The following is a 25490-nucleotide window of genomic DNA, read 5'->3' as shown; positions in this document are numbered from 1 at the left end:
ACTCCTTGTCTGCACTAGTGTCTCCTTATACTGCCTTTACTTGGCTTAAAACACCCACACAGATAAGAACTACAGGAATGGTCCACAACTGCGTTAGAGTGCACAGTCCGTCTAACAAAAGAATGCTTAGTACTGAAAAACATCACTTCTAATATAACTTTTAGACTAGGATCACACATCTCTCCAGGTTACCGTGATCTCCGGGAGAAAAAGGTAATCAATAATGAGCACTGCTATGCTTTCTCAATGCTTGTCCATTACTAAATGCATGCCTATTGCCATGTGTATGTTGTTTCACGAACATACATCTATTTATGAATGAATGTCCATTACTGAATGCATATCCCTTACAGATCTGTCTGCAAGTTTGCCGAGGCTGTACGGCGGTCGTTAGGGCTGAGTGATCCGAGACAAACAGACGTGTATGTGCCGCTGAGGAGGATCTGAAAGAGTGAAGCCTGACCTGAACAGCAGGGAGGTAGTGAGCGGGTGTGCGGGTGTGTGTGGGTGTCCACACACCTGTTCACGTGTCCGTGTGTGAACTGTGAACTGGGTAAGCAACAGGTACTAGATGCTTATTCCCATAAACGTAGCAGCATATTGAGTATTTTGTGTGTTTTTGGGTGTGTGCATACACTTTACTACTTAGGGCTTAGCTTTTGAAGGTTTGCGTGTGTGCGCACAGGTACATATGTACATGTGTGTATATGGTCAGCACTATACATTTATATATAAAAACAACAGTCCGAGCCATGCGGAGGGAGGAGCCCCCTGTCTACAGGTGCAACCTGTGTTAGAGCCCCCGATGAGCTCCAGGGCAGCAGTGATGATCGGAATTCCAAAAATTCTTTTCCCACAAAAGCAGGATGTTTGCATATGCCTTCTGACAACATACCAAGACAGGAAGAAGGGGCACCGTGTGTGATTGCAGCATGAGTGTAAGTGCACGTGTGTGTGTGTGTGTGTGTGGAGGTGGTGGGGCTGCGCTATAAAACAGCATGGTAAGGAGACTGAGAGTGAGATGGAAAGACAACCAGGGAGATGGGAAGAGCATTTGGCCCTCAGCTGGTCTGAATCCAGCCCAGACATTGGTAACACTTTTTATCAGCAGTAGGTCGGATCTTAGAAGGGTGCATACTACAGCTGGTCGAGACACACACACACACACACACACACACACACACACACACACACACACACACACACACACACACACACACACACACACACACACACACACGCTACAGCTAGTCAAGACACACACACCCACACACTACAGCTGGTCGAGACACACACACACACACACACACACACACACACACACACACACACACACACACACACGCTACAGCTAGTCAAGACACACACACACACACACACACTACAGCTGGTCGAGACACACACACACCCACACACTACAGCTGGTCGAGACACACACACACACACACACACACACACACACACACACGCTACAGCTAGTCAAGACACACACACACACACACACTACAGCTGGTCGAGACACACACACACCCACACACTACAGCTGATCGAGACACACACACATACACATACTACAGCTGGTCGAGACACATGCACTCCCTCCCACAAACACTATACAGCTGGTAGACACACACACACACCCCACACACACTACAGCTGGTTGAGACACACATACACAAACTGGGTTGAGACACACAGACACACTCCGCCACAATGTAGCAGCTGTAGCATTCTGCATCTAATAGGGTATACTGCAGCACATGGCATCTGAGTACCAGGACTCTCTGATCATAGTTATTCTATACAGGGGTTCATTTAAAGACAGACTGGCAACTTTTAGCATCACCTTGATCCAAATGCTAATCTGTCTTTGTTAATCTGGCCCTGTGTGCCACTCTGTGAGTCTCAGAGGCACAGCGTCTCCATAACTCACCACTTCCGCTTAGCACAAGGGTCAAAGCAACAAAGTGGTATTTGAAGCCCGATCTAATGTAAAGCGCACAACCGCTTGGTGCACGATGATGAAATGTGTTTAATTCTTTAGCAGCGCCTGTGAGAACAGTCCAGTCATCACAGTGTCACCATCACCATCAGGTTGTTAGTTCATACATTTACCAAGTGTGGTAAGTGTGTTCCTGTGCATGCGTGTGAGGATGAGTGTGTGCGGCAGGTGTGCTTAAAAATCGGAAGGTGCAGAGATGTTTCCCACATCCATACATGTGGCAGTTCAAACCTGAAAATACTGGCTTGAAAACATTTGCTATTGTGACAAACACACCTGTGAAAAAAAGATGGACAGAGCATGTAAACAGGAACTTTGGGGACGCGTGTGTGTGGGAGAGGGAGAAAGAGAGAGTGTTACAGAGAGCTATCTGAACTGTAATGAAAATGAGACCAAAAACCCATCCACAGCGGAAGTGTGTGGAAAGAGGTGCTGTAGCTGCACTGACGTATTTCAGAATAGTCTGTGATAACTTGCAAATGCCCTTAAGAGGAGCAAGTGCATGTTTCTATGTCCTGTGTATCTTTGGTTAAAACGTGTCTCCCATCTCCATGTGAGGAGTTTCTACTCTCACGTGGATCAGCAATGCAGAGGCGACTGTTTTGCCCACCCTGGTGTGAGCCAACGGTGTGTGTGGAATCAGCTGTGTGTTGCTGAACTCTGACCCTACATCCTGACACCCAGAGGTCAAAGGGCATGTACATTCCTCATGACAATCTCCTCACAAACCATTAGTGCCAGCATCAAAATCCCACAAATTTGCTGCCTCGGTACTTAAAAAAAAAAAGCTCCTTCTATATATATTAGATAAACTGGCTCCTCCTACTGCTAATTCAGAAGCACTTTGCTTGCACAGCCAATGAAGGGCCTCTGTCTGAAACGTTCTGTTTCTCTGGAAACACTGTGTAATTCACTACAATTCTGAATCAATCTCAGTGACATTGGAATGTCATTTGGGCCGGATAAGTGTGGTTTGATGGTTACAAGGAAAGAGAAGGTAGCTAGAACAGAGCGGATCGCACTACCAGAAGGCAACCTAGCATATGCCGAGGACCCTGGAATACCACAGGAAATGGGAACCATGAAGAAGCCACAATAAAGGCAACACAGCCAAATACCTAGAAAGAGTGAGGCAAGTCCTGAGAAATCAGCTGAATGGAAAGAACAAGATCCAGGCTATCAACACCTACACTCTACTGGTCATCAGATACTCAGCTGGCATAACCAGCTGGCCAAAAGAGGAGGTAGAAGCCGCTGACATCAAGACAAGGAAACTCCTCACAATGCACGAAGGGTTTCATCCCAAATCCAGCACTCGGAGGTTGTACACAAATCGGGAGGAGGGGGGCTGAGGACTAGTGACCGTCAGAGCCACTATCCAGGAAACCTGAGGAGGATGGGAATGAGGAGGAACAGGAACTCTCATGGGAGGAAAAATCCCTGCATGGTACGTCCCACCGGCCAATACTGGATAAGGCTGAGCTGAATGACAGCACGGAAGCACCAATCACAACAGCAGAGGAATAAGCTCTGAATACAAGATCAATAGAGACTGGGATTTACCACAGCGGGCCGGACCCCAGATGGGGATGCGGCACATAACAGTGGGATGCAAGATGCTAGCAGGCAATGTGTCAATGGCATCGCATAATAAATAGAAACATCTGTGCTGCGTACAGCTGGAAGTTCTGAGGTGTATCTGAAGTGGGATACACCCCCAAAGGTGGTGGAGAATGACAGAGCTAAGAGCCTGTGGGACTTCCAGATCGAGACAAAAGGGTAATGGCTAACCACCCATAGTGATGGACACTCCAAGATCTCCATCCAGAAGAGTGCAGTCCTGGGAACAGCTAAAATACTATGCAAGACCCTCAAGCTCCCAGGCCTCAAGCTTGAAGGAAAGACAGGAACCATACATAATTATACACTGCCTGGCCAAAAAAAAGGTCACACACTCTATTACACTTTTATTACGACTCGCATTCGCTGTGGCATCGTTTTCACAAGCTTCTGCAAGGTCAGAACATTTATTTCTGTCCAGAGTTGCATTAATTTTCCCCAAGATCTTGTATTGATAATAGGAGATTTGGACCACTGCGCAAAGTCTTCTCCGGCACATCCCAAAGATTCTCAATGGGGGCCAGTCCATGGGTGAAAATGATGTCTCATGCTCCCCGAACCACTCTTTCACAATTTGAGCCTGATGAATCCTGGCATTGTCATCTTGGAATATGCCTGTGCCATCATGGAAGAGAAAATCCATCGATGGAATAACCTGGTCGTTCAGCATATTCAGGTAGTCAGCTGACCTCATTCTTTGGGCACATAACGTTGCTGAACCTAGACCTGACCAACTGCAGCAACCCCAGATCATAGCACTGCCCCCACAGGCTTGTACGGTAGGCACTAGGCATGATGGGTGCATCACTTCAGCTGCCTCTCTTCTTACCCTGATGCACCCATCACTCTGGAACAGGGTCAATCTGGACTCCTCAGACCACATGACCTTCTTCCATTGCTCCAGAGTCCAATCTTTACGCTCCCTAGCAAACTGAAGTCATTTTTGCCAGTTAGCCTCACTGACAAGTGGTTTTCTTAAGGCTACGCAGCTGTTTAGTCCCAATTCCTTGAGTTCCCTTCACATTGTGCGTGTGGAAATGCTCTTACTTTCACTATTAAACATATCCCTGAGTTCTACTGTTGTTTTTCTATGATTTGATTTCATGACACGTTTAAGTGATCGCCAATCACGATCATTCAAGAGTTTTTTCTGAAGATGATGTTTCCCTACTGTCCTTCCACTTTTCAATAATGCGTTGGACGGTTCTTAACCTGATTTTAGTAGTTTCAACAATCTCCTTAGATGTATTTTCTGCTTGATGCATGCTAATAATTTGACCCTTCTCAAACAGATTAACATCTTTTCCACGACCACAGGATGTGTCTTTCGACGTGGTTGTTTAACAAATGAGAAGCTCCTCACGGCATCAGTTAGGGTTAAACAATCACCCATGCATTAATTATCCAATGGGAGGCTCTTACCTATTTGCTTAGTTAAATCCAGGTGGTGACCTTTTTGTTTGACCAGGCAGTGTATAATTTATGGAATTATATAATTTATGTGCATTAATGTATATGTAAAATTCCCCACACAAAAACAAAATGATGATTAATAATGGAACAATAGTGTTTAAGTAGTGAAGATGGCCTGCAACACTTTCACAAGGGAGTTCTGTTTCTCTCTCTGCAATCATGGTGCATAAAGCACCCTAGAACACTTCACTTCACAGGATGATGCAGTGACCTATCTGAGTCACAGAGACTCACCTGAGCAGGGGAGCAGTCACTGCTTCGAAGAAGGCAGGCACAACACACACCTAGACAGAACTCACACACCTAGGCAACCTCCAGCTAGGCAACACACACATACACCCAGTTGCCATGTGACTGGATTCTCATTTCAACCTGGCATCTATTACTTTAAGGTTCGTCCTCAGAAGAGTCGGGTTTACCTTGATAACAAGGTGAAATGTAAACGTAAACGGAGTCTGAAAATGGAGCTGCGATTCGGCCTGGCTTCTGAGGGTGACTCTAAAGCGAAGCAAGAGGCGGTTCGAGTGTTGAGGGGAGTCAAGTGTTGAGGTTTGGGGGTCTGGCACCTTCACACTGGTCTCGCTGTTTGCAGTGGGGGGGTAGGGATGAGGGTGGGGTCAGTGTGTGAGTGCGGAGGTCTTATTCACAGAGTACCGCCTGTCTCACTCACAGAGTACCGCCTGTTGATTTCAGCTGGGGAAAAAATGTTATCTCGGAAAGTTCTAGATTCACAAGCAAAGTGGCAAAGTGACACTACCGAATATGCCCGGGGCATGCACGCACCCCCCCCCCCCCCACCCACACACGTGCGCGCACACACACACACACACACACACACACACACACACACACACACACGTGCTGTGATTGCGTGCTTACAAATGTTGTGCTTTTATTAAATCGGTGGTCCGGATTAGACGATCCCAAAAGCGACAACATCAAAGGAAGCGCGAGAGGAAAAGATAAGAGGGCAGAGGAATGCTGGGAAAGGATGGTGCTGCTCACTGACCTGAGGCCTGCCTCCACCAGCCACAGCTACAGACCGACTGTAACGAGAGACGCTGCGGAACTGTCCTCAGAACAGGGTAAAGGCAGAACATCAAAGCCAAGGCTCCTACATAGTTCTTGGCATAACATCATTTGTTTAATTAGGTTTAAATACCTTCTGTCACTTTCTCTCTCTCTCTCTCCGACAAACACACACACACACACACACACACACACACACACACACACACACACAGCAGCAGTGCTCAGGCCATCAGGTCATTTGTTTACTCAAATCACTCACTCTTCACACTGATTTGCTTGTGTGTGTCAGCCGGAGCTGAATTAAGCCAGTCTGTCGGTGCAGGCATTCACTTTTTCCCTGAGTCAACGGCCATCAAAGGCGCCTTTATCCCAGGGCTGAGGGCCTCACCAACGCAGGCGCAACAACTCGAACTGGGTCAAAACCCTTACAGATCAGATGTAAAGACACACAAGTGCACACACCTGCTCACGCACCCCTACGTGAGCAACACAGAGCAGCCGCCTTCACGCAGCTCACAGACGTCATCGCCGGCCCGGCGACGGCACTCCCCCTCATCCCCGAGGCCGTAGGTTGTGTGTGAACAGCCTGTGCAGGCAGGAATGTGTAGTCAGCCCTAAACCCTGACCAAACAAACCCTTGCGCTCACCGACGTCACTGGGACCTGCAACCAGGGGCAGCAGGGCAGCAATGCTGCAGGAGCTTTTATGCAGGGCACCAACGTGGGTTGCCTCCGTGTTAACCTACAGCGCGACCCGTGACCATCGTCAGTGTCATATTCAGAAGCAAAAGGGTCTGATGAGTCAGGTGATGTATCACAGCAGGATTCTCTGCGCTCACATCACAAAGAGCTCGTGGCATACTTGCACCTGCTCTTAAGTAGAAAATTGTGCTGACTTAAAACTCAGATGCCCCTTTTGTTTGTATATAACGTTCACGTATAATTAAGGCTGTATGTTTAAGTCGCACATGCCTTTGAGATGTGCATCTGCCTCTACAGGTTTGCATGGCACAGACGAGTCCGTGTTGTCCTGACAACCCTTCCCAGGATAGCCCCTGTCCTTGCCCTCCCCGGCCTTAGGAGTGCCGTGTTTTCCGGCCCTGCCGCAGCTGTAGGGTCTGCGGGGCAGTGAGTCTGGCTCTTCCTGTGCTCGGTGCAGGAGCAGACGGACGGGGCCAGGACCCGTGCAGGTAGATGGGAATTCCCAGCTACCCAACTCGCCTCTCCAGCCCTGGGCAACCACTGTGGAAATCTCTCCTCACAGAGGAAGCACTCCTCTCTCCCCCCCGCCCCCCCACACTTCTCCAAAGCTTAGTCCTCATGGAAAGTGTGTGTGCATGTGTGTGTATATGCAGTGTACAGAGTGACTGAAGGTTTTCTGGCATGGGGACAGAGGCTGGGTGTGAGAACCGACCCAGGGCACACACAACAGCTGTGTTTTTGGGTGTGTGTATGTTACCATGCTATCATTGTTGCGTGCACAGTGGGTGACTACACTGTCCTGCAGGGTTCAGGGATTTCCCTCAACCAACACACCTGAGTCATCTGACCAGCACATCAGAAAGCATAACAGGAATCAAATCAAATGTCTTAAAATAAAGAATCTTCTTAAAGTAGGACAATGAATATAACAAACTTACATGCACAAATAAGTACACTATAAAGAAACAAAAACAAAACAAACTGCTTTTATTTTGTGTGCACTCGCTACAGTGATCTGATGCTGGGCGGGGGTAGCCGGTGGCCCTTGTGTTCCGGGCCTCTGTCTGTGGAGCTCAGCCCTCTCCAGGGCTCTAGTAGCCCACTGAGGAGGCTCAGACTGTGGGCCGGGCCAGCACAAGAACAGGGAACAGCCTCGCCTGTGAAAGCAAGAGCAGCCTGCACCACTGGGCCCTCACACTCACCATCTGTGTGAACAGACAGACAGAGAGAGAGAGAGAGAGAGAGAGAGAGAGACAGACAGAGAGAGAGAGAGAGCCCCTCTATAATTAGCAGTATTAGTGCCAAGAACACCAGGCAGGGACAGGGATCTGTGGTGCCCAGTAGGTTCTTTGACCCAGGCTGCACTGTGAATGGCTGTGCTGGGCCTCACTGTGTTTTTACTGTGAATGGCTGTGCTGAGTGTTATTGTCTTGTGCTGTGAATGGTTGTGCTGAATCTCACCATGCTGTGCCTGTGCGGGGCACCTGCAGTAGAGCGCAGAGTTAAAGGGCGTGACGGAATCTTTACTGCCCTTCTGTCTCTCACTCTTCTCACCTGTGTCTAGCACCTGCATGCATGCACACATATGCACAGTCGCACACATAAAACACATAGACATGCATGCAGACACACACGCATGCTCGCACACACATTTTCAGTCTACGATCTTTAGGAAGCAGGAAGCACTGTTCAGTTTTTTCTTAGACCACTTTTCCATCCAAAAACCTTAACGCCTTATTGCATGCATATGTGCTTGTAATAAACAGATGCTTCTAAGATTTCTTCAGTGGCTAGCGTCAGATTAGTGTCAGATACATCAGAGGAAATGTTCAGCATGTTCTACAAGTGTTATCAAAGCTTGCTTAGCATTACTCAAAGTTGCTTGGTGTTGTTATTCTTGCTAGGAGAAGTTTCATCGAATAATGGGGTGCCAATATTTTTGAGAAACATATTTTTATTGTGTTACAAAAAAAATGTTTTTCTTCCAAAATAGTGTAAAATATACAGCATACAAATATACATTTGTTTGAGCCTGAAATATCACTCATTGAATGTGTGATTTATTTAAAATACTGCTTTTAGCTTATTTTTTTAAAAATCTTATTTTATCCTCATGAAGGGTAATTCTGACATTATATCTATGAGTGTTTGTTTGTGTGTGTGTGTGTGTGTGTACATGCATGCATTTGTGCATCTGCTCTCTCACTTTGTGTAGAAGACTGTGTTCGGCCTCCATCGTAGTGTCAAACATAGTGGGGAGTGTGTGTGTCTCTGCTGCTGTGCTAGGCTGACACTCCTGCTGATAGTGCCATATCCCCTTTATACAGTACCACGCTACACACGCACACACACACGCACACACGCACCAATCAGACTTCTGTTACTCCAGTAAGTTACTCCATTATAAGTTTAAACATACATGTTTTTCAGGGCTGAGTAAGGTGGTAATTGTTACAGGCAAACAGACGAACGAAGCAGAGGCACTCACCTCCAGATGCTTGGCTTCGGAGCGGGGGTTGAAAACTCACTTTAGAAGCAGTGCACAGGCCAGGAGTCTCCAGAGTTTTGGCGGCCCCTGGTGGACAAAATCTGTCCCTGCACTCTTTCTGCTGAGGGACGTTATGCCTTTTCCACAGGTACGCCTGCCCTTTCAGGTTCTCCCAATCAACATGCTCCTTGCCAGTCTATGCAAAGAAAAAGCAGAACCCCATAACACACAGTATAACTGACTTCACTTGAAAAACCACCATGTAAATGCAAGGTTGACAGGTAATAACTAAATCCTAAAAGCCAAGCAAGATATTATTACTCCACGACAGAGGGATGTGTGGAGACAAGGTCCTAACCTTGCTGTCCAGTTTGTAGAGGGAGGCTGGAGCAACTTTGCTTGCTCTCTTGGCTGCCCTCTCCTGGCCACAGTGGAGCACTACAGGCGTGTTCCTCAGCAGGAAGGAACTGCTCTCTCTGGGGGCTCCGCACTCAGTGGGTGGATGGCTGGGCCCAGTGATGATGCCTGCCTCCTCTTCATCACTGCCACTGCTGACTGTGGCTGAGTCAAGCTGAGCCTCTAGGGCGGCGCTCTGATCTAGAGAGGCGAACCTGGCTTGGCGCCTGGGACGAGAGGTCAAGGGCAGCTGGAAACGCACGCTTTTCTTCACTCCTTCAGATTTGCCACTCTAGACAGAAGGAGCAATGAATGTCAGCTATTAGCCAGCACGAGCAGGCAGGAAAAACAGTTACATGGTTTCTGCTTTCCTTACCACTTTAGGAGTCTTCTGTGGCAGACAGGCTGGGAGACAGATGATCTCCTTCACTGCACAGTGTGGAGATTTTGCCCTGACAGTGGACAAGTAAAAAAAACACAGTAATATATTCTGAAATAAAGCAATTAATTCAACATTAATGGTTCTACTGTCCAATAGGGTATATAATATTGAAGCTCAAAACAATTAGACCCTTGTAATGTAAAGTACTCAGCAATGGATAGATAACTGTTTATAATACAGTTTTACAACATTAACATACTTTATCTTGAGTCGTGATATGTAATAACGTGGTGCTGGATTTCCCAAAAGAATCACAAAGATAATCTTTAAATGGTAGGGTGAGTATTACACCGAACACCCTCTCTCTCATGTAAGATGATCACACTATGATGTTTTTGGGGAACAGAGCACAGATCTTTGGGGGGGGGGGGGCAGGGGGGGCTGCTTGGTACCTCTTCAGGGTAAGACTCTCCGGTATCCGACGAGGGTTTGGGACCCACAAGACTAAGGAGCCTAATCCCCACGGCGATTCACAACCAATCAGAGGGCCGATCTGAGCTGTGTTCAACTGTTAAAACCAAAACAAAAAACAATTCATACGACCACATACAACCATCCACAACATGTTTATATCGATACAGCATGACCTTTGACCTGCCTTTACTCCCTTGTCTTTGGTGCCACTGGTGTGTGCTGTGGGACCTACTGAACTAGGAACAGGGAGGGCAGGACCTGCACTGCACAGAAACACAGCCAGTCCATAATGACCTGAGGCAGCCACAATGCACACAGACAACATTCTGTCTAGTTATAATGAAGATATAAAGTGTTTTTCTTGAGTTGGGCTGTTTAACTGTTTCATCCCACAAGCTGAGCCCTGAGTACCAGTTACGCACAGTCTGAACCCCATGCAGGGTTAACTTGCTAACCACAGCTTGGCAGAAAACCAGAAACCCAGTTTTACTCTGTCAGCATGTCAAACGAAATGTAACGGACTCATTTTAAATTAACCATCTGTCTCTTCCCAGGTGTCATTCCAACAACCTCAGTTCAGAATGCTATTGGCTGTCTGGCAACTACAAGTTGCAAGTTGAATGCCAAATTCAGATGCATGTTAAGTAGCTGTGAAATTTCATTTTTAGTAATGAAAGTGACTAGTGATAGCAGCACATTACTTTTTCTCCTCTGAAGATAAAAACATTTCTCTAGCAATTAAATTTCAACTGTAGTCTTATGGAGTTCTTATAAACTGCAAAAGTACTAACAGGACTAACAAGAGCCCAAAAATACTCCAAAGGCTGGATGAATATCAACATCGCTCACCTTTTAAACTTCTCCTTCTGTGGACGCAGAGGTGACCAGGGAAAATTGTAGGCAGAACCTTCCGGTACAGATCTGCGTGAACCAACGGTCTTGCACAGGAGCCTCCGCTCAGGGTGCTCTGTTCTGCCAGCCCAATCCGAAACATCGACCACGCTCAGACGTGGCAGACTCTCTGCGGATGAGACACTGGACAGACTGAGTCGGGAAATGCGGTAGACGCTCACAATCAGTGCTTTATCTGATGCAAAATATGAGTGTTTTAACGCTCTGTATCCAAGAACCACTGCAACTGACTTTCCACCTCATGGCACAGATAGTGTTGCACGTTAGGTGCAACGCATGTATATGGCACCTTTATGATTTCATCATGGGAGACCCACCATCGACAGTACAACGCTTAGTGGGGGCCCCGGCGGCGCGGCGAGGAAGCCCTTTAACGACGCGCCGCTCGGCCTCCCAGCAGCACGGATGTGAACACAGGGCCCACAAACAGTGCGCCTCGGTCAGGCGCTCATCGCCGAGGTTGCCCATGATGTGCAGATTTCAGTACAAAGATGTACCTTACCATAACATTTTCTGAAAGATACAGGTCATTTGAACAAGTTACACACAAATGAACTGCCGTTGCACATGTAAGGTATTGCGCCATCAACAGTGGTTCAGAAGTACAACCTACATGCTTCATAACCTGTTGAGTGTTAAATTATTTGATACTTTATGAAGGCTCGCCAGCTAGCTAACCTACGTCCCCAAACATCAATTCACGAATTCAGCGGTAAAGTGGTAAAATGTACTTAGCAGTTCTTGCAACTAAACTAAATACAATCTAATGTTATATTTATAATAATGTTAACGTTACAACTACTTTTAGTAAACGTCAGCTAACTGAATTGGGTTAACTGCTAGCTATCAAGCAGACTTGTGTAACTTATGTCACTGATATATTCGTTATTGGCTTACCCTGGCCAGCTACTTTAAATTACATTATTTATTGAAAATAAGTATACAATTGTCTTACTCTTACCGTAGTACTGTAAACCATGAACAATGTACGACTATGTTTCTAACTTGTGCTAAAGTATATAACACTAGCTAGCTAACTTAAGGTAGCCTAACCTAGAGAAGTTTAGCTAGAGGGGAAAGTTCCGTTGCTTAGCAACCTCACAACCCCAACGATATTGCTAGCTAGCTAGTCGTGTTCATTTCCTACATAACTTGAGTCTGTACTGTGTAACCTAGCGAAGGTTATCGCAGCACAGCATATATTGGCAGACTAAATAAATAAATTGACGTATATATAGATTCGAAGGCGACATAGCGACCTGGTAGCCAGTGGAAGGTCAGGTGATAGGAAGGGACAGGGAAGTTAGCTGACTGGCTAGGTAGCTATCCTAGCTTGATTTGAATGACATGTCGATATTCTTTATCGGCCGAGAAAATCTACACCCCTGTTAATCCGGAGACATGTTTGCGAACGATGAAGAAGATGGAGATTTCATGTCTCCAACTGGGGGGTGAGTTCTTGCTTTTCCACAAATTCGGCTCCAAAAAGCCATTCAGCCATTCAGCTCACAATATCCGATGCCTGATTTTTAACTATCTGGCTAACCTAGTTGTGTTAGCTAGCAAGCTAGTATTGCCTGTTCAGAAGTTCACTTTTTGAGCATTTTGGAATATTTATACAATATTCGGAAAAATGGTAGCTAGGCATCTTGCTAGCTACAAACCTAAGTTGCATCTGTAGCACAAATGCACACACAACCTAGCTATCTTAAGATAGCTAATAACTGTGGCCCTTTAAACTAGGTTAGATAGGTTACGCTAGCTAATTTACACAGCATTAACGTTAACATTTTGCAAGATCGGACCGGTTTCAAAGAAAAGACTCCCACGAGGTCGAATCTGATTCAGCCATAAACAGCTATGAACTGCTGTTCACGATACGAATGTGCCAGGTTGACCGTCTTGCGAGCAATCAGCGAGTTGGGGATTGACAATCTTTAACAGAGGCGAGTGTGCCTGAATGGCTAGCAAAGCTGGCTCGCTTGCAGTGTTGTAAGGTTAGTTGTAAGTAACTAACCTGGGGTTAGTTATAGGGTAGATTGTCAGATAGCTAGATAACAAACTAGTATAATAAAATATTCTTTCTCATTTCTGTCCCATTTATGCCACCCAGTCCCCTTAGTGTTTATATTTGTTTTCACATGACCAGTTTGGCTGCCTTGATCATGTGATTTCAGGCCTTTAAGCAACACTTTCGAAATAACCATGGGTCAGAATGTTGCTTTACAGTAAAGCGGTTCACGTGTTGTAACTGGTTATTTATTCGCTGCAAAATCATTTTGCCCACTAGAAATTACCCCTGTAATCTTGTCAAATGTTTATCACCAAAAGGAGGACAGCTGTGTTTTTGTTTTGTAGTTCTAAAAACAAAACTACGTCCAAAAATCTAATGCTATATAGCCTCTCTCTGGTGAGATAATAACATTTTGTTCTCAACATTTATGTCAAACCTGCTTTCACTTACATCATCTGTGAACTCTTGCTTGGGATCTTATTGTATTAAAAGGGAAGGGTGGCATGTTCTTTTGATTTGGAGCTTAGTTTTGTGTTATGTGTCTGGGCTGGGAAGCAAAGCTGATGGCAGGGATTTGGATATGTGATCATTCGTCTCACATGTTCGTAGCTATGTGCCCAGGCTGGCACAGTCCAGGAAACCAACAGCAGCCTTCACTGTGTTGAGAGCACTGCCTCAAATCTCCCATAGACTGTGATTAGACCAGAGCAGGGGCACCTCTGGTACAGTACCAGGGTCTGAGGGCAGGGGGCAGTGGGGAGTAATTCTGCTGGAACCATGATGTTTGTGTTTTCTCTTTCTCTCTCTGTGTTGGATTTCAGGGCAAAGTTAGCCTCGCTGTTTGGGCTGGACCAAGCAACCAGCCAGGGCAACGAGTCATTCCAGTACACAGCCCCCAAACAGCCCCGCAAGATCTCCATTAACTCAGGTAGGCTCCAAGAGCTGGATCCTGTGGACGTAGACTTGGCAGTGCTCAATTTGTTAGTCAGTTAGTGTCTCCGTGGCCGTACTCAGCTTGCTTTGGTCAGATCTGAGTCTGTTTTAAAAATTTCCCAGGTCCCCCTGCTCAAAAGCCTGGCCCTCCCTCTGTCTCTCCTGCAGTGCTCTTTGCCACTGCTGTTCAGGCTTACAGATAGTAAGTACTTCATGCTTTTAAACACCTTTATCCCTGATGGCTCCAACATGTGCTCAGTTCCCTGATCCCAGTGCAGCATGTTTAATAACTCCATTAAATGTACTTCCTTTAAAATGTATAAAACGTTCAAGTGTAATGTGTATTAACACAAAGGACTCTAGTGTACAAGTTAAAGTACATATTGTGAATGTTTTGATAAACTACAGGATTTGCTTGCATTCCGGCTCTGTACATCAGGCTCCCAAACAGGAGTATAGGATGACTTTAAAGCAAAGTTATGTTTACCTTTGCAGTGTTAATGGACAGTATATGAAGCAAGGCAAGCTGGGAGCTGCAGTCTTAGGAAACCACACAACCAAGGAGGTGGAGGCAGTCATTGTTTTTCTCTATGACTTAGTTCCAGAGGGGCCCCTGGAACACTGCATTTTATTATACATTTGATAATTCATTATATATCATAGAATAATTTGTATGGACAGCACAATACACTGAGGGACAGTCATTTCAGTAGAGATTGGGCTGTAAGTTGTACCGGTCCATTTGTCTTGTCTCTTGGCCAGTATAAACTGCTGCTGTATGCCAGCCAGCAGAGGAAGCTGACAGCAGCCAGGATCCACCCCGCCTTCATCCTCACTGTGAGTGTTTTTTAAATCTCCATGACGGTACTCGAGCTGTTACGAACGGCCCTGTCCTCTTATTTACCACGGCTGCTTCCTCTGGCCCAGGTCCAACCCAGCAACTACTGCACCTTCTACGATGACCAGAGGCAGAACTGGTCGCTCATGTTCGAGTCTGAGAAAGCCGCCACGGACTTTTGTAAAGAGGCAAGTAAGAGTGTGCAGCGTTTTTGGAGCACTCCAGTTCCTCTAGTTGCACCACAATGTTCTAGACGTTACCATGCGTGACCTAACTTCCTAGGCTTGTACAAGAACTAAGTGAGCTTTGATTTTCAGCAGGCAGTAAGGTCCACACTTTATCTTTATTTTTCTGGATATCCTTTATTGATCCTTATTGATTTGCATAAATAACAATGAAAACCATGAAACCTCAATTAACAACTATAGTGTTAGAAATGAATTTCTAAGCTTTTATGCCTATTAGACATTTAGCCATTTAAATTCCCGGTGTGAATGAAGGTGTGAATAATGAATGTCTACATAATCAACTCTACTGTGTACAGTATGTTGGTCAGCAGTGGTCAGTTAGCATCTGGCCACATTAAATGAACCATGGGTCAAAGCTGCACCTGTATGTCCGGCCGGTGCAGGTGTGTCTGGCTAAGGCGAACTCTGGTGCTCCGCTGGAGGCCGTGGTGACCCAGGACCTGGTTTCCGGTGAGGGCCAGGAGGTTGAGCATGGAGACTCGCTAGAGGTGGCCTACACTGGCTGGCTCCTGCAGAAGCACACCATCGGCCAGGTGGGGGAACAGGCTCACTTTAAGGGAACTGGCCAAATGTGTTCATGTTATTATGGACAATGGAAACTTTGCATAATGATACATATTATGAATAATGCTAACCAAGTCCCAACCAGCCCTTCAAGGCTTGGAGTGAATGTCTTAACTGCTTAACTGCTTGCTTGGCTGACTTTTCCTGTGCGTGTCTCCAGGTGTTTGACTCTAATGTGAATAAAGACAAACTGCTGAGGCTGAAGCTTGGTGCAGGGAAAGTCATCAAGGTAAGGAGAGAAGTGGAGCTGTTAGCATTCGCAAAGGTCAAGTGTTACTCGCATGTCAAATGTTCTTGTTCTCTCCCTCTCAGAGACTGAAAAGCTTTAATTACTGCATGACTGAAAATAGAATTTGCCTATCTCCAACTAATGAATGAGTTTGAGTCCTTTCAAAATATTGGCTAAGCCTTGTCTTGTGTTGTTAAATGGGGAACCTTTATGTGTAATGTGCTCTCTCAGCAGTAATGGATCAGAGGGTTGTAAAGTTGTAGAAGACACTAATGCATTAAAAGCACTGTAAAAGCGCCTCTCTCTCTCGCGCTCTCTCTCTCTCTCTCTCTCAGGGTTGGGAGGAGGGTATGCTTAACATGCGTAAAGGCGGAAGGCGTTTGATGGTGATTCCGCCTGCTCTGGCATACGGCTCGCAGGGCGTTCCGGGCCAAGTCCCTCCCGACAGCACCCTGGTGTTCGAGGCAGAGGTTCGCAGGGTGAGGGAATGCAGCCTTAGTCCTTAGCCATAGCCATGCCTCCAGACCGTTCTTATGCTTCCCGTAAAAAAGCATTGTGGTTAAATATCATCAAAAAAGCCAAGAAGAACATTTTGGATCACTTCATATGGGAGAGTGGCCGGTGTGGTAATATGGAGTCTACTGCTCATTGTGTGTGTATTTTGGTGTATGGATGTGGGCACATGTACTTGCAGGTGAAGTTCGTTAAGGACAGTTGCTCAGAGAAGTTGGGTGTGGTCTCCAGGGACTCAGCCGTCCCCTCCCCTGCCCCCAGTGTTGAGAGTGTTGGTCCTGATCTCACCCAGCAGGTGTCCAGCACAGCCTCAGTCAGCAGCAGGCCAAGGTACCAGCACCAGGTGTGGGGGAGGGGTCAGACAACTTCTCTGGCCAATAGCAGAGCAGCATTCAGGAGGCCGCCAGCTAATACCTGTGCCAACAAAGACATTTTTCGCAGATAAGAGAACTTGGAACTGCTATCATTAATGGATCTAGAGAATTTAGCTTGTGGCTCATACCATTTTGCACAACCTTAAATATTTTATTGGCTGCATCTTTTTAAAAGAATGTTTGCTTTTTTTTAATACATCAGTGCATCTTTTCCATTTTGTGGAATGATTAAGTGTAGAACATCTGTATTGATTGTATGTGGGAATATTTGTTCAGTTGTTTTTTTCCAGACACTGTTGAATCTATATGTTGAATCCTGGGGGGGTTTTGACACTGTTATTAATTTTTATTTTTCTCCTTTTAGTGAACCTCCCTTAAGACCTAAACCCAACTCTCTGAATGAACAGCTTTCAGTAAGTGGCCTTCTTTGTACTTGGGTCAGTTCCAGTTTTCTTATAATATTGACAGTTGCCCACGTTCATTGTTTGCTGGAAATTTTGGGCAACATAGTACAGGTTTAAAATTCATCTTGGCCAAATTGCAATCCCAGTGGTAAATCACCATTAGAAATTCATTTTAGTCTAGTTTTAGGCTAGTCTTGTGCTTCATCTGAGTCTGGGAAACTGACCACGAATGAGTAATGTGTGAATGGATCAAAAGCACAGGCAATGAGTGCTATCTGCTGTGGGGGACTGTCATGACACATAATTGCAGGTGTTTTAGTGCAAACGCCATGTCCAGGTAGACATCCCTGTTGTCTCTGGCAGAATCCGGACGCCACCAAGGCCAAGCTCATCTCTCGCATGGCTAAGATGGGCCAGCCCATGTTACCCTTCCTCGCCGGAACAGCAGCAGCACCCTCCTCCTCCTCACAGGCCGAGTCCAGTGACTCAGAACTGGAGGTATATATATATATTAAAAAGTCTCCACCAACAAGTTTTTTCTATATTTCAGAATCCACTATGGTGTTCCTCTCTGTTCCTTTTTATAGTGTTCCTTTCCTATCTGTGTTAATAAAGATTTATGTTGTAAAATATACTGAATATTTGACGTGGGAACAAGCAACTAACAGCTTTTGTACTGGTCTCAAAACAACAACGTTTATATTATTTCATCATGCACAATGCCTGTTCTACAAAAATTTATATAAAATCCTTGTGTTGTAGGATTTTATTCATTAAAATATAGAAATATTTTATGAATTACAAAATTGGTTCAAAAATGGTACTTGGCCCACTGTTCAGTCTACAATGATAAGTGTGTGTGTGTGTGTGTGTGTGTGTGTGTGTGTGTGATGTAGGACCCGAGTGTGTCCCGGCTGAAAGAGCGACCTGCAGCTCCATCTCCACAGCCAGTCTGTCTCTCCTCTGCTCCTTTAACTTCACTACAGGGTGAACACACACACACACACACACACACACGCAAATACTGAAAGATCTACTCACCAGTAGATAGATGCCCATGGTTAGTGTCATATTATCCTTTCATCGCAGGAACAGCCTTGATGCCGGTTTCTCTGGCAGCAGCCAACCCACAGCTTGGGACACCTGCAGCAGTTCATGCCTTTCAGGTGAACACCCCCCCCCCCGAGCTCAAAGAGCAGTATCCTAACAACACAGATGGCACATCAAGACATGGAACTGACATGGAGAATGCCCTTCCATACTGTATGTGGATGAGATAATGATCACTGACTTGAGCTTAAGTGTGTGTGTGTGTGTGTGTGTGTGTGATGTTTCCTAGCCTTATTCCATTGCTCAGTCCAGCCTGGCTCCCTCTCCCTTGCAGCCTCTTGGACAGGTCTACCCCACACAGACTGTGCCTTACCAAGGTAACCTACACCCTCACAGCACACCGTGTTACAGTACTAACCATGTTGCTTTACTCAGGTAGCACTAGCAAATGCGCTACAGTCAAACCCTACAGGCGACCTCTACACAACAGCCATTCCGTCAGTGTCTCGGCTTCAGCAGTATTTGCAGTGTTTCAGAAGATAATTTATCTTTTTTTTTTTTTAAGGGAGGGATGAATGCATCTGTTTTGTCCTCCAGGAAGTAGCGATGTCACATCCTTCTTGATGACAGAAGCCCGACAGCACAGCACTGAGATCCGATTGGCTGTTGGCAAGGTGGCAGACAAAGTGGACCAACTGGCCTGCAAGGTCAGCAATTCACCATTCTCCCTAATCCTCGGTTCTCTTTATTCACTTTTGTTTAATTTTTATACTTTCTGTATTTGAAAATTGTCTTGCCCAATCAGATGGAGGATCTGCACAAGCAGGGCGGGCTCTCGGTTGGCTTGTCCAACGTTTCCATGGAAACAGCAATGATCATGCACAACATTCAGCGCATCATCCAGGTACCCCCCCCCCCCCCCAGCATGTCATGCCACACGTCACGCCTGCCGCGTTAAGGTTGAGAGTCCTGCGGTGAGACAGAGTCTGACCAGCGTCCTCCCCACCCCTCCCAGGAGAACGAATGCCTGAAAAAGGAGGTGTTTGAGAAGAGCTCGCGTATCGAAGAGCAGAACCGCAAGATAGGAGAACTCATCAACCAGAACCAGAGGTCCGAGATCCCACCGCAGTGGTCTGAGACAGGGCGGTTCTTTTAGTGGAGTATTTTAGGACCTGAGGGGTTGTAACAGTAGTAGTGATGAGAACAATATGTTCTGTTTATATATATATTTTTGAAGTCACTTTACCTAAGACACTTAAGTGTAAACAACAATGGTTATAAAATGAATACTAACATAACAAAGCATAAATTACAGGATAATGCAGACCCAACATAATGCAGACCTGTGTGTCTGTCTGTGTGTGTGTAGGTGCATGGAGCACAGTAATCTATTGATGGAGCAGAGGAACGACTCCCTGAAGAGCTCAAGTGAGCATAATCAGGCTCGGATCTTGCAGGCGGAGCAGGAGAAGGTGCGGTACCTCCACATCCCCAGCACCATGCACCCATACACAGCTGACCTCCACTACACAGCCGTGCTGTGGCTTCTACTGCGCAGATGTGCTGTACTGCCTTCTACTTCAGTACCTTCACTGCCTGTGTTGGTCTTCGGTCTTTCTTTAAACCACGCCTCTTAAAACCTGCTCTCTGATTGTCTTTTAAACCAGCATAAGTTATGGAAATGAGGGTAACTTGAACTCTACCGTCCGTGCAGATGTTCACGACTAAGTCTAGTGCTGCCACTGCTCAGTCGTCCCCCCCCCCCCCGGTTTACTAATTCCAATTGGCCATCTAGTAGTGACTGCTTTCTTTTCCCAGCATGCACTGACACAGGACCTGGGCAGGAACCAGGTGAGCGTCCTCTGCACTGTCTGTCTGTCTGTATCCATCTTTTTCTTTTATCATTCCTTTTTTCTCTTTCTCTTGCATTTTGGCTTTTTCTCATTTCATTCCACCAGACCTTTAACCACATTTCATTCCACCACTCCTGTCCCCACAGCCGTGGGTCACTAGCCAGCCTCCTGCTCCACAGACCCGGTGGTCTATTGGCCATCTTGCGCACACCCCCTCTGCATCGCTATTCCTCTTTCATTGGCCCCACGACAAATAACCTTTTGTTCTTGTTTTCCTTCTTCATATACATTTTTTTTTTTTCCGCGTGCATAAAAAGTCCTTCGTCTTGTTTTTGCTTGAAGTCAGAAGCGGCGGGACTGTAATTTGCATATGGGTCTCCCTGGCTCCGCCCATTTCAGGCCCGGCTGACGGAGGAGCTGGCGTGCTCGACGGCGCGGGTGTCAGAGCTGCAGCTGGAGCTGAGCGCGCAGAGACAGCACTCCTCTGGCCTGCAGACCAGCTTGAGTGCCGCACTGCAGGAGGCCGAGCAACACAGCACACGAGCAGGGGTGCTGCAGGGCCAGCTCCAGGGTGGGTGGACCCACACCCTAACACCTCCACCTGTTGGACAGACCCACACCCTAACACCTCCAACTCACCTGGTTTAGCCTGCAGGCCTCATTCATAATGTGTTGATTTTACTAGAATGAAACAGGTTCACGTCACTTTTTTACTAGAATCTTTTCTCGTGGTAGTCAAGAAATTATAGTCACAATAGAGACTACACAGAATCTAGGACTTGTTCGGGTAGTTTTAGGGTTCATTAGGGTTGGGTGTGTGTGTGTTTGTTGGTTTCAGAGCTGAAAGACACAGCAGAACAGGTGCAGACTCAGCTCAGAGCGGAGAAACAGAAGCGGAAGGAGGCAGAACTCAGACTGAGCTCCCTGGATGATGAGCTGCAGGATGTGAAGAGTGAGAAAGAGAATCTGGAACGAGTGGGTACCTGAATCTGAACCTGTACTGGGGTGGGGTGGGTGGGGTGAGGTGGGGGGTCTGGCTGTGGGTGTGGCTTATGTACCTAACGGACATTCTATTCCAGTTAAATAAAGGACACTGAATGTATATAGGCATTGTATCTGTGTATTTGTTTTTTGACATGTGAATGAGTGTGTGTGTGTCTCAGACTCTGTCAGAGAGGAAGCGGAAGTGGCAAATGGAGAGGCAGCGCTTCGATGAGGAGCTGGAGGAGCTGAGAAAGGCCAGTCAGCTGGAGATGGACACACTCCGCAACCAGCTACGCAAAGCCCGCACCAGCACGGACCAAGCAGCTGCCGAACAGGTAGTGTGTGTGTATGTGAGAAACTTTGTCAAAATACAATGACTTGCTGTACTGTTTTTTTTAATAGTTAAAGTCTAACTGTGTGTGTTTTTGTGTGTGTAGTTGACCCAGGTGCAGGCTGATGTGGAGCGTGAATGGCAGGCTAAGTGTGAACAGGCCCTGGCTACTGCACGGGAGCAGCACAGCCGACAGATCACAGAGCTCACAGAGCACAGAGACACATTGCAGCTTAAACTCACACAGCTACAGGACAGGGTACGTGCGCATACACACACACGCACACACACAGTGCAGCTTAAACACATACAGCTACAGGTCAGGACACACCTACATCGTCTCTCTCGTTCCACAGTTCTCTGCGTTCAAACAGTCCAGAGAGGTGGAAGAGCAACAGTTGCTACAGCAACAAGATCAGGGGGAGGAGCTTCAGGCCCTTAGAGACAAGGTTAGTAGGGGCGTCATCTTTGCACTTTGTACCTCTCTGTCATTTTGCATCTGTATAGCGTCACCCCCGTCGGTCTGCCACACCCTCATTTCACTCTGTGTGTGTGTGTGTGTGTGTGTGTGTGTGTTGCAGTGCTCTGCATTGGAGAAGAGAGAGCAGTTTCTGATGCATAAGGGAGAGGCCCGTATTGCTGAGTTGGAGAAAAGACTTGCAGAGCAACAGCCGCCGCCAGACACTACAGGAGAGGTGAACACACACACACACACACACACACACACACACACACAGAACAACATGTGCCATACTCCACATCATAATCCTGCCCATAGTGAATAGATAAGACTTTATCCTGTGTTTGTACATTTGTTTTCTGTGTATGTGTGCATTTGCTGCTGTGTGCACGTGTGTGTGTGTGTGTGTGTGTTTGTGTGTGCACGCACACGCATCTGGTTGTGCCTACCTGCATGTGAGCAGGTAAAGCGTGTGATGAATGGAGTGTTCCATTCTTTGCGGGGGGAGTTTGATCTCCAGGAGACCTACACAGGCAGTGCAGTGCTGGGTGTGCTCGTCAACACCATTAAGGTTTGCCATCTCGTTCTTTTCTGGAACATTCCCTTGCTGCTATAGCAGAGGAGATGAATAAACTCTAAACCATGTTTCAGGTTCTGCAGGGCTGAGCCAAAATTTAACATGTTAATGAAGTCTTCGGTTCCTCATTAAGCTAAATGGGAAACAGTGGCATGTGGTCTTATGGTCCTCCAGATTTGATTTTGTGAAATGTCCTAGCTGCCAGTATTTCAGAGCAGCAGATTGGCACGCCACGTCATTATTCTGTAGATGTAGAATCAGTCCTAAGCACTAGCACGCGAACTTATAACAGCTCATGGATCAGAAGCCTGTAGGCAGTGACTGAGGCTGACTGAGTCTTGGTGGTTTGTGCAGAATGTTACCCTACAGCTGCTCTCCAAAGCGGAGCCGCTCCCAGCCACGGGGAGTGAGAAGGAGGAAGATGAGGGTGAGGAAGAGGATAAAAGGAAGCACGAAATCCAGCCTGAGCAGGACAACCCTCAGCGGGAGGTGAAGGTGAATGGAAGGAAAGAGGACCAAGAGGGGGAGAAAGGTGACCAGATGCGAGCAGAAGAGAAGCGCGATGTCTCAGAGAAGGCGGAGACGAGAGATGGGGAGACAGAAAGCTGGGAGGGGGAGGAGGAAGTTGCCGGAGGTGAAGAGGAAGTGGAGCGGAGCGTCACTGCAAAGGCTAGACAGGAAACGCTTCAAGATGCTCTTCCAACAGACAATGAGAGCAGAGAGGAGACTGTCCAGTCTGACATCACACCACAAACGCGGCCTGAGAAGGACATTACTCCTGAAGAGGGGAGAACCGCAGGGCTGTCTGCCACAGAGGACAACGCGAAGAGTATTTCGGGTCAGCTTGGCGAGCCCAATCTGACCGAGAACAAACCGAACGGACCCCCTAAGAACCCCCCGCCGCCCCCAAGCGCTCCCCAAGAGGACGTCGCGGTAATGGCGCCGCAGATCACCAGGTAAGCGGAGCCTTGGTGTGCTCAGAGCTTGAACCCACGTCAGCCCTGCACGTCTGTCCATGTGAAAATCAATGGATCATTCATTCTTGTTGTGGCTTACTGTCCAGATCCAGTCAGTTGCGGCAAAAGGGCAATAATTTGATTTCTCAGTAATTCAGTAACTCAGCACTGATTTCATTAGTTGGAAAAATGTTTTGAATCGTTATTGCTGGTATAATGGAATATGTTTAGAAAATCATAAAACTAATAATAATAATAAATGGTGTTATTTAGTGAAAAGAACATTGTTTACGAACAGCTTAAAACCCTAATGACTACCGACTCCTGACCCCACCAAACCCCCTAATGGGACTTTGTGTCTGGCCTTGTTATCCACTGACCATCTTTATCACATGCATGAGTTTTTGTGGAGACCCTCAGCCTCTGTGTCGGTGTGGAAGTCTTCTTTCTGTTTCCTCTACGTTCACCGTTGTCCGGGTTCATCCCGCTATCCTCTCAGCACTTCTGAGAAGGGGGAGGGAGATGATGTGGAGGAGCAGTTTTTCCAGAGTCCCACTGTGAGCAAACCCCCACCACCCCCCACTGAGGAAGAGGAGGAAGAGGAGCTGGTGAGCAGGGACCCCAATCTCTCTCTCTCACACACATACACACACACAAAGACACACACTTTTGTGTCCATGTCTGTATTTCTGTTTGGTCTAACAAATTGCCAACACCTAGTGTTAACTAACCAGATTAATGATTATTAATCATGTGTGATTATTTGAAGTGTTGAGCTTCTCAAGCTCTTTAACTGGGAGAGAGATAAATACATTCAGCCAAAATCACCTTGCCAGAGGACAAAACCAGGCTAGTTTTTACATTAAAATCATAAGGACATGTAATTGCAATATTTGAGTAGTGGTTCTGCTGTTTAGGGCTTTTTGCTGTTTTTTTTGTTGTTGTCGTTGTTTGATGTCCTTTGACGTTTCCTGCTATCCGATTGGTCTATAGAGCTTAAAAGGACGGCCCCCTCCTGCCCCTCTGTTTGGTGATGACAGTGATGATGATGATGATGATCTGGATTGGCTGGGCTGACCGCATCGTCAACCAAAAAAATCCAAAAACCACCACTGCCTGTCTCCTGGATAACTGTTGCCGTAGGAACTGGATGAGTTGGGGATGAAACGTAAGAGAGCATGGACCGACGTGTATGATGGGAAGGAACTGCGAGCCTGTAGCTTCTCCCATTCCAAAAGTATTGTTAACGAGTTCAGAAATGTAAAGTGCTCCCTTTCACAGAGGAGACAGCAGCGCTTATTGTAATACGGCTTCATGTTTTTGACACGAAAACCGCGTCAAGGGTCATGACTAGTCGGCTTCTGGAAATGCATTGACAAACAATCACATACGTTGCACCAAAATAAGCATTCACAATAAACAAAATCTAAAAATCTCATTTCTAGTCTGAAACATGATCATGAAAGTTATTACTGTTCTCTTTTATGAAACAGGGTTTTCATATGTAATGGTGATAACTGACCATCATTGGCTTGCTAAAGACGTGTCTTAATATTTGTACTCAACATCAAACTATCCTGGAGTGATGTAATAAAAGACAGGATGGTTGTTCAGCTGGCTTCTTTTGCATTCCTGGAATTCTTCTCTATTTAAAAAACAATCCACTTGCATGAAATACAAAT

The 25490-nt window shown here is 46.5% G+C and overlaps 2 protein-coding genes across 10 annotated transcripts; one reads left to right on the top strand and one right to left on the bottom strand.

The window, feature by feature from the left end:
* Positions 1 to 7798: 7798 nt before the first annotated feature.
* Positions 7799 to 12572, bottom strand: LOC113586210 (uncharacterized). Of its 6 annotated transcripts, XM_035536509.2 has the most exons (11): positions 12442 to 12571; positions 11798 to 11993; positions 11418 to 11589; positions 10753 to 10831; positions 10547 to 10662; positions 10089 to 10164; positions 9675 to 10004; positions 9317 to 9512; positions 9035 to 9162; positions 8290 to 8395; positions 7799 to 8033 (listed from the first exon to the last, which is right to left on the bottom strand). In XM_035536509.2, exons 2-11 carry the CDS (start codon positions 11946 to 11948, stop codon positions 7834 to 7836), a joined length of 1554 nt encoding a protein of 517 aa, XP_035392402.2. In that variant the 5' UTR covers positions 11949 to 11993; positions 12442 to 12571; the 3' UTR covers positions 7799 to 7833. The 6 variants fall into 6 exon arrangements, 5 of the variants coding, with proteins under 5 accessions (XP_035392402.2, XP_081559277.1, XP_081559276.1 ...); XR_014118796.1 differs by lacking the exon at positions 9035 to 9162; XM_081703151.1 differs by lacking the exon at positions 11798 to 11993 and having other exon boundaries at positions 10753 to 10862; positions 12442 to 12572.
* A 219-nt stretch (positions 12573 to 12791) lies between these two features.
* Positions 12792 to 25421, top strand: fkbp15b (FKBP prolyl isomerase family member 15b). 4 transcript variants are annotated; one of them, XM_081703148.1, is made up of 30 exons: positions 12792 to 12931; positions 14316 to 14422; positions 14596 to 14629; positions 14923 to 14992; positions 15190 to 15264; positions 15355 to 15453; positions 15897 to 16046; positions 16238 to 16306; positions 16642 to 16785; positions 17001 to 17149; positions 17558 to 17606; positions 17961 to 18095; positions 18494 to 18584; positions 18687 to 18763; positions 18937 to 19024; positions 19245 to 19354; positions 19453 to 19551; positions 19663 to 19757; positions 20017 to 20119; positions 20466 to 20498; positions 20900 to 21071; positions 21339 to 21475; positions 21664 to 21819; positions 21922 to 22074; positions 22172 to 22264; positions 22397 to 22510; positions 22739 to 22846; positions 23207 to 23808; positions 24308 to 24416; positions 24802 to 25421. In XM_081703148.1, exons 1-30 carry the CDS (start codon positions 12882 to 12884, stop codon positions 24883 to 24885), a joined length of 3555 nt encoding a protein of 1184 aa, XP_081559274.1. In that variant the 5' UTR covers positions 12792 to 12881; the 3' UTR covers positions 24886 to 25421. The 4 variants fall into 4 exon arrangements, with proteins under 4 accessions (XP_081559274.1, XP_035392400.2, XP_035392401.2 ...); XM_035536507.2 differs by having other exon boundaries at positions 14551 to 14629; XM_035536508.2 differs by lacking the exon at positions 20466 to 20498 and having other exon boundaries at positions 14551 to 14629.
* Positions 25422 to 25490: the final 69 nt, after the last annotated feature.

This window comes from Electrophorus electricus, chromosome 20 (assembly GCF_041902795.1).
Source record: "Electrophorus electricus isolate QZ-2024a chromosome 20, ASM4190279v1, whole genome shotgun sequence".
NCBI lineage: Eukaryota > Metazoa > Chordata > Actinopteri > Gymnotiformes > Gymnotidae > Electrophorus > Electrophorus electricus.
Note: the sequence above shows the minus strand (reverse complement) of the source record. Positions and strands in the feature narration are given on the sequence as shown.